Source organism: Callithrix jacchus, chromosome 5, assembly GCF_049354715.1.
Source record: "Callithrix jacchus isolate 240 chromosome 5, calJac240_pri, whole genome shotgun sequence".
NCBI lineage: Eukaryota > Metazoa > Chordata > Mammalia > Primates > Cebidae > Callithrix > Callithrix jacchus.
Genome location: NC_133506.1, coordinates 92,209,486 through 92,226,817, shown reverse-complemented (window position 1 = coordinate 92,226,817; position 17,332 = coordinate 92,209,486). Strand labels below are relative to the sequence as shown.

The window sequence follows — 17,332 nt, the reverse complement described above, 5'->3', positions numbered from 1 at the left end:
AAAACAATGTGTTGTACAAAATAAATACATATAATTTTTGTCAATTCAAATAAAGACATAAATGATAAATATAAACTCATTTAACCATATATATATGAGAGGGTTTATTTCTGGGCTCTCTATTCTTTTCCATTGCTCTATATGTCTGTCTTTATGTCATTATCACATTGTTATGATTACTGTAACTTTGCAGTAAATTTTGAAATGGGAAATGTGGACCAACTTTGTTCATTTTTAAGATTGTTTTGGCTATATAGGACCCCTTCTGATTTCATATGTATTTTAGGATGGACTTTTTTATTTCTGAAAGACATCATTGGGATTTTTATAGAAATTACATTAAATCTGTAGATTCTCTGAGTAGTATTGACATCTTAACAATATTAAATCCTGCAATCCATGATCCCAGGATGCCTTTTCATTTATTTATATCTTCTTTAATTTATTTCAGTAACATTTTGTAGTTTCTGGTGTACAAGTCTTTCCCCTCTAAGGTCAAGTTTGTTCCTAAGTATTTTATTCTTTTTTTTTTTCCTGAGATGGGGTCTCAGTCTGTCACCCAGGCTGGAGTGCAGTGGTGTGATCTCAGCTCACTGCAACCTCCACCTCCTGGGTTCAATTGATTCTTGTGCCTCAGCCTCCCCAGTAGCTGGGACCATAGGTGTCCACCAACATGCCTGGCTAATTTTTGTATTTTTAGTAGTGACAGGGTTTCACTATGTTGGCCAGGCTGATCTCAAACTCCTAACCTCAGGTGATCCACCTGCTTCAGCCTATCAAAGTGCCAGAATTACAGGTATGAGCCACTGCACCTGGCCATAAGTATTTCATTCTTTTGATGTTATTGTCAATGAAATTGTTTTTAAATTTTTAAAAATAGATTTTTCATGGTTAGTATAGAAACGCAAATGATTTTTGTGCATTGGTTTTGTATCTGTAACTTTACTGAATTTATTAGTTATAACTCTGTGCGTGTGTGTGTATAATCTTTAGACTTTTTATATACAAAGTCGTATTATCTGTAAATGGAGATAATTTCTTTTCCAATTTTAATATCTTTTATTTCTTTTTCTTGCCTAGTGGCTCTGGCTAGGATTCCTAATACTATGATATATAGAATGGGCAAAAGTGGGCATGTCTGTCTTCTTCCTAATCTTAGAAAAAAGCCTGTTATTATGATGTTATCTCTGGGCTTTTCATATATGGCTTTAATTACGTAGAGGTCATTTGCTTCTATCCCTAGTGTGTTAGGCTTTTCTTTAAAAAAATCATGAGTTTTGAATTTTGTCAAATGCTTCTTCTGTATCAATAGAGATGAGCATGTGCTTTTTCCTCTTTATTCTACTAATGATTGATTTTTGTATGTTGAACCATTCTTGCATTCCAGCTTAAAATTTCATTTGATTATAGCATTTGGTCCTTTTAATATGTTGTTTAATTCTATTTGCTTGTATTTTTAAGGATTTTTCATGAATATTCATCAGGGACTTAGGTCTGTAGTTTTATTTTCATATAGTATCTTTGTCTTGCATCTAGTTTATGCAATTTGTAGGTGTATTCTATACATACTACTCATTTTTTAATATCTCTATAATATTCCAGAGTATGATCATACCACAATTTATTAAACCATCCCTCACGTATAAAACCTTAATTATTTTTATTTTGTGCTTTTGAATTTAAAACCAATCATTGAATTTTAAGCTTAACTGGGTCCAGCTTTAGCTAATCATCTAAATGGTTGCATGATGTATGGGACCAAATTCTTAACTGAGAATTAAATTAATTAAATTAAATGGGCTTCTCAAACTGGTTTTAGCACTAAGTGACTGTATGACCTTAAAAAGGTCATGTAATTCCTCTGAATATTGGTTTAATTATCTGTAAGATGAGATGATCTCTTAGATATCTTTCAGGGCTCTACCAGATTGTCTATTCCTTAAAGGCATAATCTGCCTATGTCTAGTTCATCTGGGCATCCTTTGTGGTGCCTTATGCACCATTTTGCACATAGATGCTAAGTAAATGCTTGTTAATAACAGAGGGAATGAATGACTAGCAGTGTGCAGTAATTTTGAAAAGCCAAATTTACATTTTACCTAAGTTACTTGTCATTTTTTATTTATTTTTTCTTTTAGCAGGAGCTTCTTAGGTAGTAATATTCGTAGTTAGGATCAAAGAGCAGGAGAGCAGAACAAGGCTTCATTTCTGTTCTGTTGTTCAAGGGAGTTTTCTGGATTAGATTAGGTCTCTAGATAATATGTTGGGAAAATTGATTCTTTGCTTTGCAAATGTTATTCTTTGTTTATGCTTTCTAATTTTCTGATTTTCACTAACCATTGAATAAAGCATTGTAATTTTAACATAAGTTAAAAAAATACCTTTGATACTCTTAGTTCTACATCCAAGGAACCATGAATTAATTCCAATCCTTTTTCTGAAACTATTCAGATTCATAAAGCATTCTCTGATACTTGTGTTTAAATGTATACAAATTTATTCTGTATGTGTATTATATATAAAAACATATTTATATATAAGTTTATGTTTATTTTGAAGTGAGCATTTTAAACCCAAGTATATATGCTTATTCTAACAATAGAGTAAAATTATTGTTATCTTCACTTCTGTTTAGAAACTGGGAGAAAATTTAGAGTAAAAATTTCCATCTGATTGAGAGTATATTTCCTCAGAGAGTCTTTTCCACCTTATATTTCTCTTCTGCTCCTTCACAAGGTTACATGTGAATGGCAGAGTGTGATTTACTAGCATACATTACCATTATTTGACAAATGCCTGAAAGAACATTTCTCTAAACAGACAGGAAAAATAAGTAATATTCTGGCTCTAGATTCAGAGATTTTTATTTTTTACTTTTTTCAAGATGAAGTCTTGCTCTGTTGCCCGGTCTGGAATGCAATGGGGTGATCTCCGCTCACTGCAACCTCCGCCTCCTGGGTTCAATTGATTCTCCTGCCTCAGCCCTCCGAGTAGCTGGGATTACAGGTGCAGGTCACCATGCTCAGCTATTTTTTTGCATTTTAGTAGAGATGGGGTTTCACCATGTTGGCCAAGCTGGTCTCGAACTCCTGACTTTGTGATCTGCCCACCTCGGCCTCCCAAAGTGCTAGGATTACAGGTGTGAGCCACCACACCCAGCCAGAGATTTTTATTTCTATAACTTCCTGGTTGTGTGAAAGCACTGTGTAAGGTTAGGTTATGGCAACAGAGCCTTTGCCATTTCCGAGGCCCTAAGTAACTACCTTTACTGTATCTTTTTACAGGTGTTAACCTCCAATGGACCTCTGGGTACCAAATTTCCTCATGTGGTTTCAGAAGGGAAGGGATATCAAAAGCAGATTAAAAATTTTTCATATGATGTTCTATGAAATATACATCATGATTACATTCAATAAAAAAGAGATATGTTTGTTGCACCAATAGTTATAATTTATTAGACCTTGTTATATTATCTCTCTTTCATACAAAGTGCAATTCAGGGTGGTGGAATAGAGGAAGTGAGAAGGACAGACAGCTCTTCCATGGTCTTGGCAATGCTGAGCCTCAGAGCATGGGCTTCGGTGCTTGCAAATTGGCTTTTTCATTTCTTGCGTCCAATTTGTATTTTGGCGTCCTCAGAGAGAAGATCGAAGTCTTTTCTGGAGCACAAAGGAATCAGATAATTCTGAGGCCTAAATATCTGGTAACCCCCATAACAAAAGCCAAATTAAAGTTCAAGAATTTGTTAGTGGTCCACAAGTGCTTGAAGAAATAATTAGTTCATGAATTCAACTGGAAGTGAAAGTTTCAAGTTGAAAATCAGCAACCTGGCTTTTAGCAGGTGGGCCCACAGCAGGAGTAGCAGCAGACTGGGCGGCAGCCGGACTGTCCACAGTAGGATGGGCGGCAGCAGGAGGCCTGGGCATGGTGCAGCTGGCAGCAGGATGGGGGTGTGCAGCTCACCACACAGCAGGGGGGCAGGCAGGTGCCTTCTGCACGGCAGTCTGGGCGGCACCACCTGATACGGGTGCTCACAGCTCCACAGCCACCCTCCTGGCCACAGCCGATGCTACCACCAATGCCACAGCCGGTTCCGCAGCAGCTGGTCTGGCAGCAGCTTGGCTGGCAGCAGCTGGAGCCGCAGGTCCCACTGGTTGAGCAGCTGGGAAATCCACAGAAGCTGGTCTGGCAGCAGCTTGGCTGGCAGCAGCTGGTCTGACAGCAGCTTGGCTGGCAGCAGCTGGAGCCGCAGGTCCCACTAGTGGAGCAGCTGGGAAATCCGCAGAAGCTGGTCTGGCAGCAGCTTGGCTGGCAGCAGCTGGAGCCGCAGGTCGCACCGGTGGAGCAGCTGGGAAATCCACAGCAGGTGTTCTGACAGCAGGCCATGTTGTCAGGAGTTGGTCTGAAGGTTGGGTTGCTTGGAGGAGTTTTTGAGTTTTGGTGATGGCTGCCACACTGGGCCTTTTATAAGCCTTGGCCAGCTACTGTTTACATAATTCCCGAAGTCTCTTCCTTGTTTGTGTTTGATAATTTGTCTCTGAATGATAATTGGTCTTTCCCTGAGTTATTTGTTGAACCTTCGGAAAGCCTTTAAAATTGATTTTATTTGGTATGCAATTAGGCTTCCTTACTATGGTCAAGTAGTCACTGGCATTAATTAGGAATATAATCCCTAACTCCCCATGTTTGTTAAAATTTTCTCTTTGTCAAGGAATAACTGAAGGATGCCTCATGTTTAAGGATTGTCAATATTACTCAATATTGTTGACCCTTACAACTGGGTTATTCAGTCTCACATGACAGTTTAATTCCCTCCAATTTTAACTGTGGCTCCTTCTCTACCTTCCTTATCTTCACTTTGACTGTAAAGCAGGGCTATATTCAGCTGGCCAGAAAGGGATGCTTTCTTGGGCCTGGGAGATTTGCATTAATTGTTACTGATAACATTTTTCCATCACTGACTGTGTGCCTAAATGGTTCCAAGTACTTTGCATGTATCAATTTGCTGAATTTTCACGGCAATCTGGACTAGGTATCATTGCTACTCCCATCATCCATGTGAGAAAACTGAGCCTCAAGTAACTTACTCAAGTTCACATTAATATCTAGTGAATCTGAAGTTTGAATCCATGCCATCTGATTCCAGAATAAACTCTTCAGAAACTATAGTCAATTCTTTTCCTCTTCCTTTCTTCCTTCTTTCCTTCCTTCCTTCCTTCCTTTCTTCCTCCCTTTCTTTCTTTCTTTTGTTCTTTCATTCTTTCTTTTTTTTTTACTGTAAGCAGTCATTCTAAGGAAATTCCAAGGGTGAGAGCAAGATGTAAAACTTGGCTTCCTTACTTACAGACTTTTTTGAGAGTAAGAGGAAGGAAGGGAGAGCTTAGGGTAAGCAACGACACTGTTCACTAGAGACATTCCTGGAGATATTATTTTTTTGACAGCATAATAAAGACACTTCAAGAAAATATCAAGTGCTAAAAAAGTTAACTGACTTGACTTGTAACTTTGCTTCATCTTTTATCTTAGGATGTTCTAAAGATGTAGATGTTTTTAAACTGCATAAATTTATACTTTTAACTTATCAATACTGGAGTATGTGATTTACTGGGTGTTCAATCTGCTGTGTGCAGTTTATTGTAGATGTAAGAGACTAATCTAGTTAACTGGAAAGTTTACATAATTTGAATGAGACAGCTGGTGATGGTGAAGATAAAGGTTTTGTTTAGATGCAGTAAAAGGTGGCCAGGCTTCCATGGAGTATGGGCTCTGTTACAGAGAAATACAAGCTACAATGCTACTCTTGGGTTTTGAACCAGAGCACCAAGTGGTAGTTCTGCTCCTCTAGAAATGACAGCTTTGAGTTTACATCATAAATCTTTCTGAGTCAGAACTAAGACATATTTTCAAATCCCACATCAAATTTGGTTTAGAAGATGATTCTTTGTGAATTCCTTGCTTCTTCTTAAGCAAAGCTGCATCACAGATTCTTTGATTAGCTAATTTGTTTTCTATTGGATGCTTGAAATACGCGGATGTGTCAGGATAACAATCTCAGGAGCTATTTAATTCAGATCTAAATTTAGCAGAATGCTTGACACTAAAAAGATGTGTCTGCCTTTGCAAAAGGCTTAGTTATCTTGAAATATGTTATTGACAAGGGCACTGGAGATGGGGGTGTTGCATATCAGTTCTCCCTTTCTGGGCTTTTTTACTGTGACACTGTTTTCAACATCTTCCTCAGTGTAAAATTTAAGATATTTTGCACTTACTTGAGAATTTGACTCCTATGCCACAGAATGAAGACTAATCCGACATTCCCTTACCTCCTCTAAGTAAATCCAGAAAATGAAATTTATTTTATTTCACTTTACATAATGTCCTCCAAGCTTAGGCATGTTGTAGTGTGTGACAGAATTTTCTTCTTTTTATAGAGTGAATAGTATTCCATTGTGTGTACATATCACTTTTGTTACTACTGTGGTTATTCCCTCTGGCTTTTATTACTTCATTTAAGTTCTGGGCTCCAGACCATTCCAGTACCATATGAAGAAAGAGTATGTTTGTCTGTTATTCTTGAACATTGTACTTTTGTTTAACACAGATACTAATGTTTGAAATTATTTTTCTTTAAGATATCATGGTTCTGATTTCCTAGTTACAAGTTCTGGGGGTTCTCCCAATATCTTCATCTCCATTTTACTAGTTCTCTAATTCAGCTGTGACTGCCTTACTTACATTCTTGAGAAATAAAATATATTGATGTACCAGTCAAATGAATACAGCATTCCTATGTAGGGCTTCTCTTCTTCTGCTCTGGGCTTCCATCCTAGTGATCTAGAATGGACAATACATAAACTTCAAGGACCTCCTCTTATCTCCAATGTTTATCTTAAGCCAAGTCACATGATCTATCTCTTCCCTCCTGAATGCCAACCAGGCTTTTCTGGGGCCAGAGTCCTTTTAATTACAAGGTACATCAAATCTAAACTCTCTCATCCTGACGGGAGATGACAGAGCTCTAAATGAGGGGAATCAAATGTTGAACACATTGTAGTGTCATTGAGTATAGACGTACAGGTTGTACCCTGATGTGGGGCTCTGTGGCTTTGTCCACGCAGAGGAAGGAGCACATTATTTTTTATATCAAGCTGGAGGCTCAACAAGCTGTGCACTCCTCTGTTTGTATCTACCACAAAGTGGTGCCTTTTCCTAATCTTGTAAAGTTGTGCTAGTAGAGGTCCTATTCTTTGATTTTTTAAAATTGAGGTGAAATTCATATAACCTGCAACTAACTATTTTAAAAATGGAGTGACATTTAGTGTTCATAATGCTGTGCCACATCTTCTCTCTCTACTTTTGGAGTGTAAATTAGTTCAACCATTGTGGAAGACAGGGTGGTGATTCCTCAAGGATCTAGAACTGTAAATACCATTTGATCCAGCCATTCCATTACTGGGTGTATACCCAAAGGATTATAAATCATTCTGTTATAAAGACACATCCACATGTATGTTTACTGTGGCACTGTTCACAATAGCAAAGACTTGGAACCAATCCAAGTGGCCATCAAAGATAGACTGGATAAAGAAAATGTGGGACATGTACACCATGGAATACTATGCAGCCATAAAAAAGAATGAGTTCATGTCCTTTGCAGGGACATGGATGAAGCTGAAAACCATCATTCTCAGCAAACTGACACAAGAACAGAAAACCAAACATTGCACGTTCTCACTCATAAGTGGGAGTTGAACAATGAGAACACATGGACACAAGGAGGGAAACATCACACACTGGGGCCTGTCGGAGGATGGGGGAGTTTGGGGAGGGATAGCATTAGGAGAAATCCTACCATAGATGACGAGTTGATGGGATGCAGTGAACCACCATGGCACGTGTATACCTATGTAACAAATCTGCACATTCTGCACATGTACTCCAGAACTTGAAGTGTAATGATACAGTAATAATAATAATAATAATAATGAACTTTTCCATTCCAGAATAACCCCACATAACCTTCAGGCAATCACTTCCCATACCTCTCTATCCCCAGTCACTGACTCACCACTTTGATTTGATGACCAAAGATTTTATACCTTGGAATGAAAGCCTCACAATATGTCTTTTATTTAATGCTTGCTTCATTCTAGAGCTCTCTCTGAAAATTAGAATAAGAATGGTGATAGTATATAGCCACAGTCATTTAAATTCATTCTTGCGGTGAAAATTTACTTTCTGCTTCACAACACACAAGAAGATTGCACAGGTGTTATAAAATTATCAGTTGATACTCCCTTTCAACATTTTTCAAAGTATATTTGGAGTATCGGTGTTATAGGATGTTAACAGGTAATATAAAAATAGAGAGTTTTCCAGCTAAGTTAGTTTGGGATTGATGGTTATAGAGTTTTTTCTTTCTTTTTGAGACAGACTCTCACTCTGTTGCCCAGGGTATAATGCAGTGGCGCGATCTTGTTTCACTGCAACCTCCACCTCCTGGGTTCAGGCGATTCTCCTGCCTCAGCCTCCCGAGTAGCTGAGACCCCAGGTGCCTGCCATGATGCCTGGCTAATTTTTGTATTTTTAGTAGAGATGGAGTTGCCCTGTTTGCCATGCTGGTCTCAAACTCATGACCTCAGGTGACCCACCCACCTCAGCCTCCAAAAGTGCTGGGATGACAGCTGTGAGCCACTAAGCCCAGTCACTGGTTATAGAGCTTTCTTTATTGCAAGGCATCTCAATTCCTTTAATATTCCAATGTGGCTTTATAAACTTGCAAGATGGTGATAATCCATTCAACATTATTTGATCACTCTATATTTTTTCTCTTTGAGCATCTGAAGCAATTACTAGTCAATGTGTCACCTGTTTAGGAAATTATGTACTCTCTTATGCCTGGAAGGATTTTGTCAGTAATGACTCAGTTCTCTTATTTTCCAAGTTAGAAATAGGTACCCAGGCAAGTGAAGGGACTTGTTCAAGGATTCATGGATAGTTAGTTATAACAGTGGGACTAGAACTCAGGTGTCTTTAGCTTTTTGTTTTTCTACCCAATAGCATAAAATGTAAAAAATAGCTTATACATCTTAGGCTATTATGCTTCATGTGAAAATAACTTTTACATCTTATGCCATTGGGTGGGGGAAAAACCACAGTCAAATGTTTTTTCTATTCTCTCTCTCAATGACAATCAACACAGAAAACTTCTGTGGCCAAATGTGGGTATTTCTCCCCATCAATAAGCAAGGAAATAAATTCTGCAGCAGATACCAGCTGTGTGTTCTCCACTCCAGATCTATTCTAATGCTATTTACGTGGCAATAGCGTCAGGTTTTACAGGGCGAGGGCTTAGTCCGGTAAGACTGCCCCCTACTTCCAGTGCCAAGCACAGGCTCCAGGTTGTTTTGCCTGTGCTTCTGACTGACCAGTCATGATTTGGGAATTCCATAATACCCTCCTTAAGTTTGATTAATCTACTAGAGTGGCTCCCAGAACTCAGGGAAATACTTAGCTTATTGGTTTATAATAAAGAAATTACAAAAGGCACAGAGGAAGTGATGCATAGGGTGAGGTATGGGGGAAAGGGTGAGGAGCTTTCATACCCTTTCTGGGCACAGCACCTTCAGGACCCTCCACACATATTCAGCTATCTGGAAGCTCCTGAAACTCTGCATTTTTTTTGACATTTTATGGAGACTTCAGTGGTTAGGCACGATGGACAACCATTAGAAACCTGATTGGACAAAAAGGGTATGATCTAATGCTAGTAGAGTGAGTGGTGAAACCCAGTAAAGCCTGTCTGTTCAGATCCTTCTTGGTCTCTCTGTGCAGCCTTCCTTTCTCCAGGGCATGGGGCAGAACCTCTTCTGAAATGGGGAATCTTAGGACCTACAATCAGATGAGGTAGGTAGGAGAATATCTTGATGGACAGCGCCAAAAACAGTAAGGGAAGACTCTTGCCTTGAAGAGTAAAAGGAGCAGGTGAAAAGAGGGGAGGAGAATGTGTGTATGAGAGAGAGACAGAGACAGAGATAGAGACACAGAGAGATTCTGTTTTCTGAAGCCTGCTTCTGAAGTCTGAAGTGCCCTAACATCATAACAAAGGCTATGGGAGTTATGAACCCAGGACCTTGAATGAAAATGTATATATGTGTTATGTGCTATTACTCTATAATTTTGTGTTGGTGATCTTTCACAATTTGTGTTATGCTTTTGTATCTTAGTTGATAGAAATAATTGTACACAGCCTCCTGTATGAATGAATGGATGAGTAGATTTGACAAAACCTCAAGAAGCTGAATGACATGAAATTCCTTTTTATAAAATCAATCAGTTGGAATACCCAGCCCACCACCTTGCACATGTGAGGACCTTAGGAAACAGGTCCTAAGTGTTGTCATGTTCCTTTAATCATATGCCTTGGTTGAAAAATATTGGACCATTTGATGGTAAAACAAAAGAAAATTACTTTTAAAGATCATCATTAAAAGAGCAAGAATACCAAAAAGCCATAGTGCCATGCCATGTTGATATTTTTGAAAAATTCCAGTGCCCCAATATCTTTAACAAATTCCAAAGCCAAGAAAGTTCTAACAACTTCATCATTGAAAAGATTAAAAATTTTATTAAATCTAAGTCACAACAACCATTGAAATATTGAAATATTTCAGGTGATATTTATAGTAAAATGTTATTCAACTCTTTTCACATTATAGGACTTTGACTGACGTCCAGGTTTAGGAAAGACTTTCGGTCTTCCCTTGTAAATGCATTTACATACTAGGGAATTTATATGGCTGCATAATGACAGGTTGCAAACCCAGTTATAGGACTGGAGTTCAGGAGTTTGTTAGAATTCTAATTTGGTTAGTTTTGAAGTGCCATCTTAACAGGATTCCCATCAGAAGGAGGTTTTCAACAGGTGGGCTCACAGCACGAGTAGCAACAGACTGGGCGGCAGCAGGACTGTCCACAGTAGGATGGGCGGCAGCAGGAGGCCTGGGCATGGTGCAGCTGGCAGCAGGATGGGGGTGTGCAGCTTGCCACACAGCAGGCGGGCAGGCAGGTGTCCTCTGCACGGCAGTCTGGGCGGCACCACCTGATACGGGTGCTCACAGCTCCACAGCCGCCCTCCTGGCCACAGCCGATGCTACCACCAATGCCACAGCTGGTTCCGCAGGAGCTGGTCTGGCAGCAGCTTGGTTGGCAGCAGCTGGTCTGGCAGCAGCTTGGCTGGCAGCAGCTGGAGCCACAGGTCCCACCAGTGGAGCAGCTGGGAAATCCACAGAAGCTGGTCTGGCAGCAGCTTGGCTGGCAGCAGCTGGAGCCACAGGTCCCACTGGTGGTGCAGCTGGGAAATCCGCAGCAGGTGTTCTGACAGCAGACCATGGTGTTGGGAGTTGGTCTGAAGGTTGGGTTGCTTGAAGGAGTTTCTGGGTTATGGCTGCCTATTTCACCTTGGGCTTTTTATAAGCCTTGGCCAATTCCTCTGTTTGTGGCCAGCGGCATTTTTATCTTGTTACTCTTTAAACCAGCCTTTCTAGGGCCCTCTGACTGTTCAAATGCTGAATTGTTTTAAATACATCTTTGAATTGATTTTTCCTTATTGCTCAGCTAATGCTCACCAAATGTGTTTGTCCTTGGTAAAAATGTTAACATTTTGTTTCCAAACAGTGGTATAATTTCCACTTGAGCTTCAGCTTCAGTTTTGCACTTGTGGGTATATCACCTGACAAGGTGACTCTCACCCATAAGATGATGTGATTCTGGGGCTCATATTCACCAAACCTGTCTCCAGAAAAGAATTGTTAATCATGATCGTCCTTCATGTAAGACTGTCTCTATATTTTTTAGACTGATAAGATTATACTCTGCCTATATAATCTTATTATGTAGATAGAAACTCTGATAAACTCTACATTCATAGAAATTTATAGATTTCTCCTGAAATGGAATCTTTCCAATTTCTGTGATATCTCCTAAACTTCACATTCGTATTTGAGGAAACATTGATCACTCAGGAGGATATATGAAACAAAACCTGTTTCATGCCAGTGTTTCTTCAAAGAGAGGCTAAAATTCATATTCAATAATTGGAGAAACATTGCAAAATATTTTAATAAAATTTACACTTCTTTATGAAAGACAAAAATCACTGGTATATGAATTATCTGGCATATACTTTCTCAAAGGCAGAATTTACTTTTAATTTGTGTCATTTTATGTTACTAAACCATGTGTCCTGTGAAAAGGTATTAGACCAAAGAGCATGACAACTGGATTTAAGAAGGGGAATCAATCAAAGAAAAAGCAAGAGTTAGAAAATACTTTTATCTGCTTTATAAGACAGTTTAGAAAATGGGTGACCAAATATACTTCAAGAGGTGTAGTATAATAAATGCAAAGAAATTAAGATAAATTTCAGCAAAATAAAAGTTAAAACAATTCTTGGTCATTGGCAGAAGAAACAATGTGATTTTCCACTGGGAGTTTAGGGTTCCATGAGATAAATGAAAAAACGCTGGTCAAAAAACATATTATTTCTACTTGGGGTAGGTTTATTTCTCCCTTCCAATCATGAACAGAAACACATAGTTAGCTTTTTATGAGGTGGTGGTATTCGTATGTACAGGACTGGGGTTATATTAAAATGTGATTCATGCCAGCTTCAGTAAAGATGTTCATGTCATGTGGTAACCGTGACTGTAGGTGTGAAGTTGAAAATGGTTATATGTAATCACTGAATATTGGAGATCAAAAACATAGTAAACTATCTTGTTCCACCACTTAATTTTATAGGTGTAGAAACTGACATCATTCTTAGTATAAATAGCACGTATTTATTAACTTCTACTACGCCCAGAGCACTAAAGGCTTATACAGAAAGCAAGGCCCTATCTGTTTGTCTCATATCTTGCTCTAGTGTAAAAATCATTGTAGTAGCAATAGGAGGGATTAATTAAGGAAAAGAGTTTTGTATAGAACCATTTCCTCTCAAAGTTCTAAATGGAAACGTTGCTTGTGTGGTATGGAGCGCTTTTCGTTTTCACTTAACATTGGTTGATGTTAGAATACTCTTGAGTCTAGGGATGGCTACAATTTGAAGAGGTTAAGTGACTTGTTCCTTTCACATGGCACACAATCAGAAGAGCTAGGTATAAAACTCCTATCACTCATTTCTAAACCAGTTCTTTTTATTTTATACCATGCTGCTTTCCAGAATCAATTAATGTTAGTAAAGCTCTTTGTCTTTGTCTTTTTTTCTAAAAGCTCAAGAATAGAAATATTATATGGTAAACAGATTACACTATGAAATAGTGATTTTTAAATACACAATAAATAAGTATAAATATGTTAAAGTTCTTTTAAGTGTCTGGACCAGCAACTTATAATTGCAATAAGTCACGTTTGCTTCCTAATTGTTTTTCGTTTCCCACAATCAACTAAGTTAATAGACTTTCTGGGTTTCTACGTCTGCCATACTATTGTGTCTTCATTATTCCAATGGTAACATCTGAGTTGAGCTCTTATTGTACATCACTTGGATCAAGGCAATGTCTCCCTGATTAGTTTCTGCATAGTTCTGTAGGACTTATTTTTCTGGCCTTTGACCTCTGTCTTTATAAGGAGCTATCATGAGAATTGTCCCAATGGCCAGTACTTGTTATGCCGTTCTCCTTCCCCAAAACTTTCAACAGCTCCTTAGTGCTATTGCATCAATGGTGTACTCGCTTGGCTGGTATTCAAAGCATGCAAATTTTCCAAATCTTTCTTTCATGGTCACTCTCTATATATCCAGTGCCCCCAGCCAAACTGTACTCTGAACAACCCTATGGTCCCCTCCCTCCATACATTTGCTCATACTATTTCTATTACTGAGAATGCCATCCCTCTGATCTGGGCACCACAATGTTAACCCATATAAAATGTTAGCTTCTTTTTAAAATCTTTCTTGTTTTCCCCAACCAGTAGTGATTTCTGTGTTGATACCACATAGTACGTTGTGCTTTTATTTTTTCATATTCTACTTTTTAGATGAGTTATAGGTGAATTTGACTCATGTCCCTAGAAGTTTTTTGGGGAGGGGAACGTTTTTAATTCAATTTTAATTTCTATTTTATACCATGTAGCCTGTGACTTGCATATGGTCAGCAAGCAGCACATTTAGACCCTATTTATCAACGGATTAAAGACAACCCAAAATGGATTAAATACTTAAGTATAAGACTGCAAATGATAAAACTACTAGAAGAAAGCATACATGAAACATCTTATGGCACTGGTCTGGGCAATGGCTTTTTCTGATGGGAATAAGACCTCAAAGGCACAGGCAACAAAAGTGAAAATAGACAAATGGGATTATATAAAACTAAAAGCCTTCTGCACAGCAAAGGAAACAATCAAATCAACAGAGGGAAGAGACAACCTAGAGAACAGGAAAAATTATTTTCAAACTTTACATCTGACTGGTGTTAATATCCAGAATACATGAGAAACCTGAACAACTCAACAGTGAATAATCAATAATAATTTCAATTAAAAGTAGGTAAAAGACCTGAATAAATATTTCTCAAAAGAAAGCATAGAAATGGCCAACACATATACAAAGAAGTGCTCAACATTACCAATCATCAGGAAATGCAAATTAAAACCACAATGAGATAGCATATCACCCCAATTAGAATGGCTATTATCAAAATATGAAAAAATAACAAATGCTCATGTGGATGTGGAAAAAAAGGAACTCATACAGGACTGTAGGGAATGTAAAGTAGCATAGCCATTATGGAAAACAGTATGGAGGGTCCCCCCAAATTTAAACATAGAACTACTATATGATCCAGCAATCCCACTATTGAGTATATATCCAAAGCAAATGAAATCAGTATGTTGAAGGGCTATCTACATTTCCATGTTTCCTGCGGCACGATTGACAACAGCCAACATACCAAAACAATCTAAGTGTCCATCAATGGATGAATGGATAAAGAAAATGTGACACACACTCACATACACACATACATGCACAATGAAATACTATCAGTCATAAAAAAAGAATGAAATACTGTCTTGTGCAGCAACATGGATGAACCTGGAGGACCGTATGTTAAGTGAAGTTAACCAGGCACAGAAAGACAAATAGCACACGCTCTCACATCTATGTGAAATCTAAACAAGTTGATCCCATAGAAGTAGAGAGTAGAATAGTTGTTACCAGAGGCTGGGGAGGGTGAGAGAAGGAGATAGTAGGGAAAGACTGGTCAACAGGTACAAAGTTACAGGTAGATAGGAGGGATACATTTCGGTACTCTAGTGTACAGTGGGGCAACTATGGTTAGCAATATTGTATCATATATTTCAAAATAGCTCTCAGAGAAGATTTTAAATATTCTTACCATTAAGAAACGATGAATGTATGAGGTGATAAATATCCTAAACACCCTGATTTGATTATTACAAAATGTATACATGTATGAAACATCACGCTGCACCCCGTAAATATGTACAATTATGTGTCCATTTTTTAAATAAAAAATACATTTAATACAAAATATTAGAATGAGTAAATAAAACCAAAGCTTTTTGCAAGGTCAAAGAACAGATATTTATTAGAAAGGAAACATGCCACAAAATCTTAGATGGGAGGAAGGAAATTGCTTTTACAAAGGCTGCAGAATGGCCCAGGTTTTAATAGATGAGCCCGGTTCTCGGTCCCAGCTTGGTTGATGTGGGATCTTGCAGGCTCAGGGCAGGAGGTTTGTTAGGCAGAGAAATGGGAGTGTGGCTTTTTCAGAAGGTGACTTGCGTGCTCCAGGCAGTCAGTGTACTGCTCAGCAGCAGGGGGAGGTCCTGCAGGTGGTGCTGCAAGGGGCCGGCTGGCCGCAGGGGGGCCGGCAGCAGGGGGACTGCACTGACACAGGCTGGCAGCAGGTGGTGGTCCAGCAGCAGGGCCTGCAGACCACAGAGGTGCACGACGTGGGGCAGCAGGTGATGGGGCGGCAGCAGCCTTCCTGCAGGCAGCAGGGGTCGCAGCACACTGGGCGGCGGCAGGGCTCGCAGATGGGGCGCGTGCAGCGGGGCACGCAGGTCACGGGGCGGCACACGGTGGTCTGGCAGGTCACGGGGCGGCAGCAGCAGGGGTCGCGGCAGCAGCAGGGCTGGCAGCAGCCTCCCCCGCAGCTCAGGGAGGAGAAGGTGGATCCGCAGCAGGAGCCGTACATGGTGGTGTCTGAGACTGGTGTGGGGAGGGCTGTTGAGAGGAGCTGGTTGTTCTCAGGTGTGAATGTCCTCCTCCCTCTCTGGGCTCTTTATATACCCTGGCCTGGTGCAGGTGACCCCTTTTGTTTACCTTTTGGCCAATTAAGTAGAATTTTGTTTTGACTAATGGTTGCTTGTGACACTCTCATTAGCTCATTAAAGAGCTCTTGTCACATCTCCAAGTATGGATGTAGTCACACTGTGTGAAAATCTAAGAACTCATCATCATTTGATGTGATAGCAGCTCTTGATGCTTACTTTGAGTAGATAGCACTGGACTGAATCTAGACAAAATGGTCTAAAAACACTTCAGTTTTAAAAAGAAATTAAAAATATAGAGGAGTACATACTGACTAGAACCTATCCTGACCCCAGCAGTGAACTCAGTAAGTCCTTGGAAGCACCTACATGTGAAAAGTGAATCATACAAGTGTTAGACAAGCCGTCTAATGTAGTCTGCTTGGGAATGTTTGATTATCACTTGATGTAGTAGGATACCTATGCCTTGAATGGGATAGCAGCTCATATAGTTGTACAGAGCAGACAAAAGTTTATTTTTGCAAACCACTAAATACTGGAATAAAACCCCCAAGACTGCCTTGCATGTTTTCTCTAGTTCAGGTTCTGTGCACCTCTGGTCCTTCTGGTCATAAGATGCTGATTTTTATCTCTGAAACATGTCATTTTTTATCCTTGCCTTTCTTGTGCATGTAATGAAGAATTCTCTAATGGGAATTTTTTCTTAATATACCTTATGGCCAGGCACAGTGGCTCATGCCTGTAATCCCAAGATTTTGGGAGACCGAGGCAGGCAGACTGCCTGAGCTCAGGAGTTTGAGACCACCTGGGCAACATGGTGAAACCCTGATTCTAATAAAATGCAAAAAATTAGTTGGGCATGGTGATGGGTGCCTGTAGTCCCAGCTATGCAAGAGGCTGAGACACGAGAATCACTTGAGACCTGGAGGTGGAGGCTGCAGTGGGCAGAGATCACATCACTGCACTCCAGCTTGAGCTACAGAGTGAGACTCCATCTCAAAAATAATAATAATAATAATAATATATACATATA

The 17,332-nt window shown here is 39.4% G+C and overlaps 3 protein-coding genes across 3 annotated transcripts; all 3 read right to left on the bottom strand.

Annotated features, from left to right (window-relative positions):
- Positions 1-3,428: 3,428 nt before the first annotated feature.
- On the bottom strand, positions 3,429-4,439 carry LOC103793323 (keratin-associated protein 1-3). Its single transcript, XM_008997545.4, has one exon. The coding sequence runs from the start codon at positions 4,384-4,386 to the stop codon at positions 3,835-3,837; it is 552 nt and encodes a 183-aa protein (XP_008995793.1). The 5' UTR covers positions 4,387-4,439; the 3' UTR covers positions 3,429-3,834.
- Positions 4,440-10,604: 6,165 nt separating this feature from the next.
- LOC100387001 (keratin-associated protein 1-1-like) lies at positions 10,605-11,444 on the bottom strand. The gene has a single exon (XM_002748578.5). It carries the CDS (start codon positions 11,389-11,391, stop codon positions 10,918-10,920), a length of 474 nt encoding a protein of 157 aa, XP_002748624.3. The 5' UTR covers positions 11,392-11,444; the 3' UTR covers positions 10,605-10,917.
- Positions 11,445-15,582: 4,138 nt separating this feature from the next.
- LOC100393047 (keratin-associated protein 2-1-like) lies at positions 15,583-16,287 on the bottom strand. The gene has a single exon (XM_002748596.5). It carries the CDS (start codon positions 16,221-16,223, stop codon positions 15,834-15,836), a length of 390 nt encoding a protein of 129 aa, XP_002748642.1. The 5' UTR covers positions 16,224-16,287; the 3' UTR covers positions 15,583-15,833.
- Positions 16,288-17,332: the final 1,045 nt, after the last annotated feature.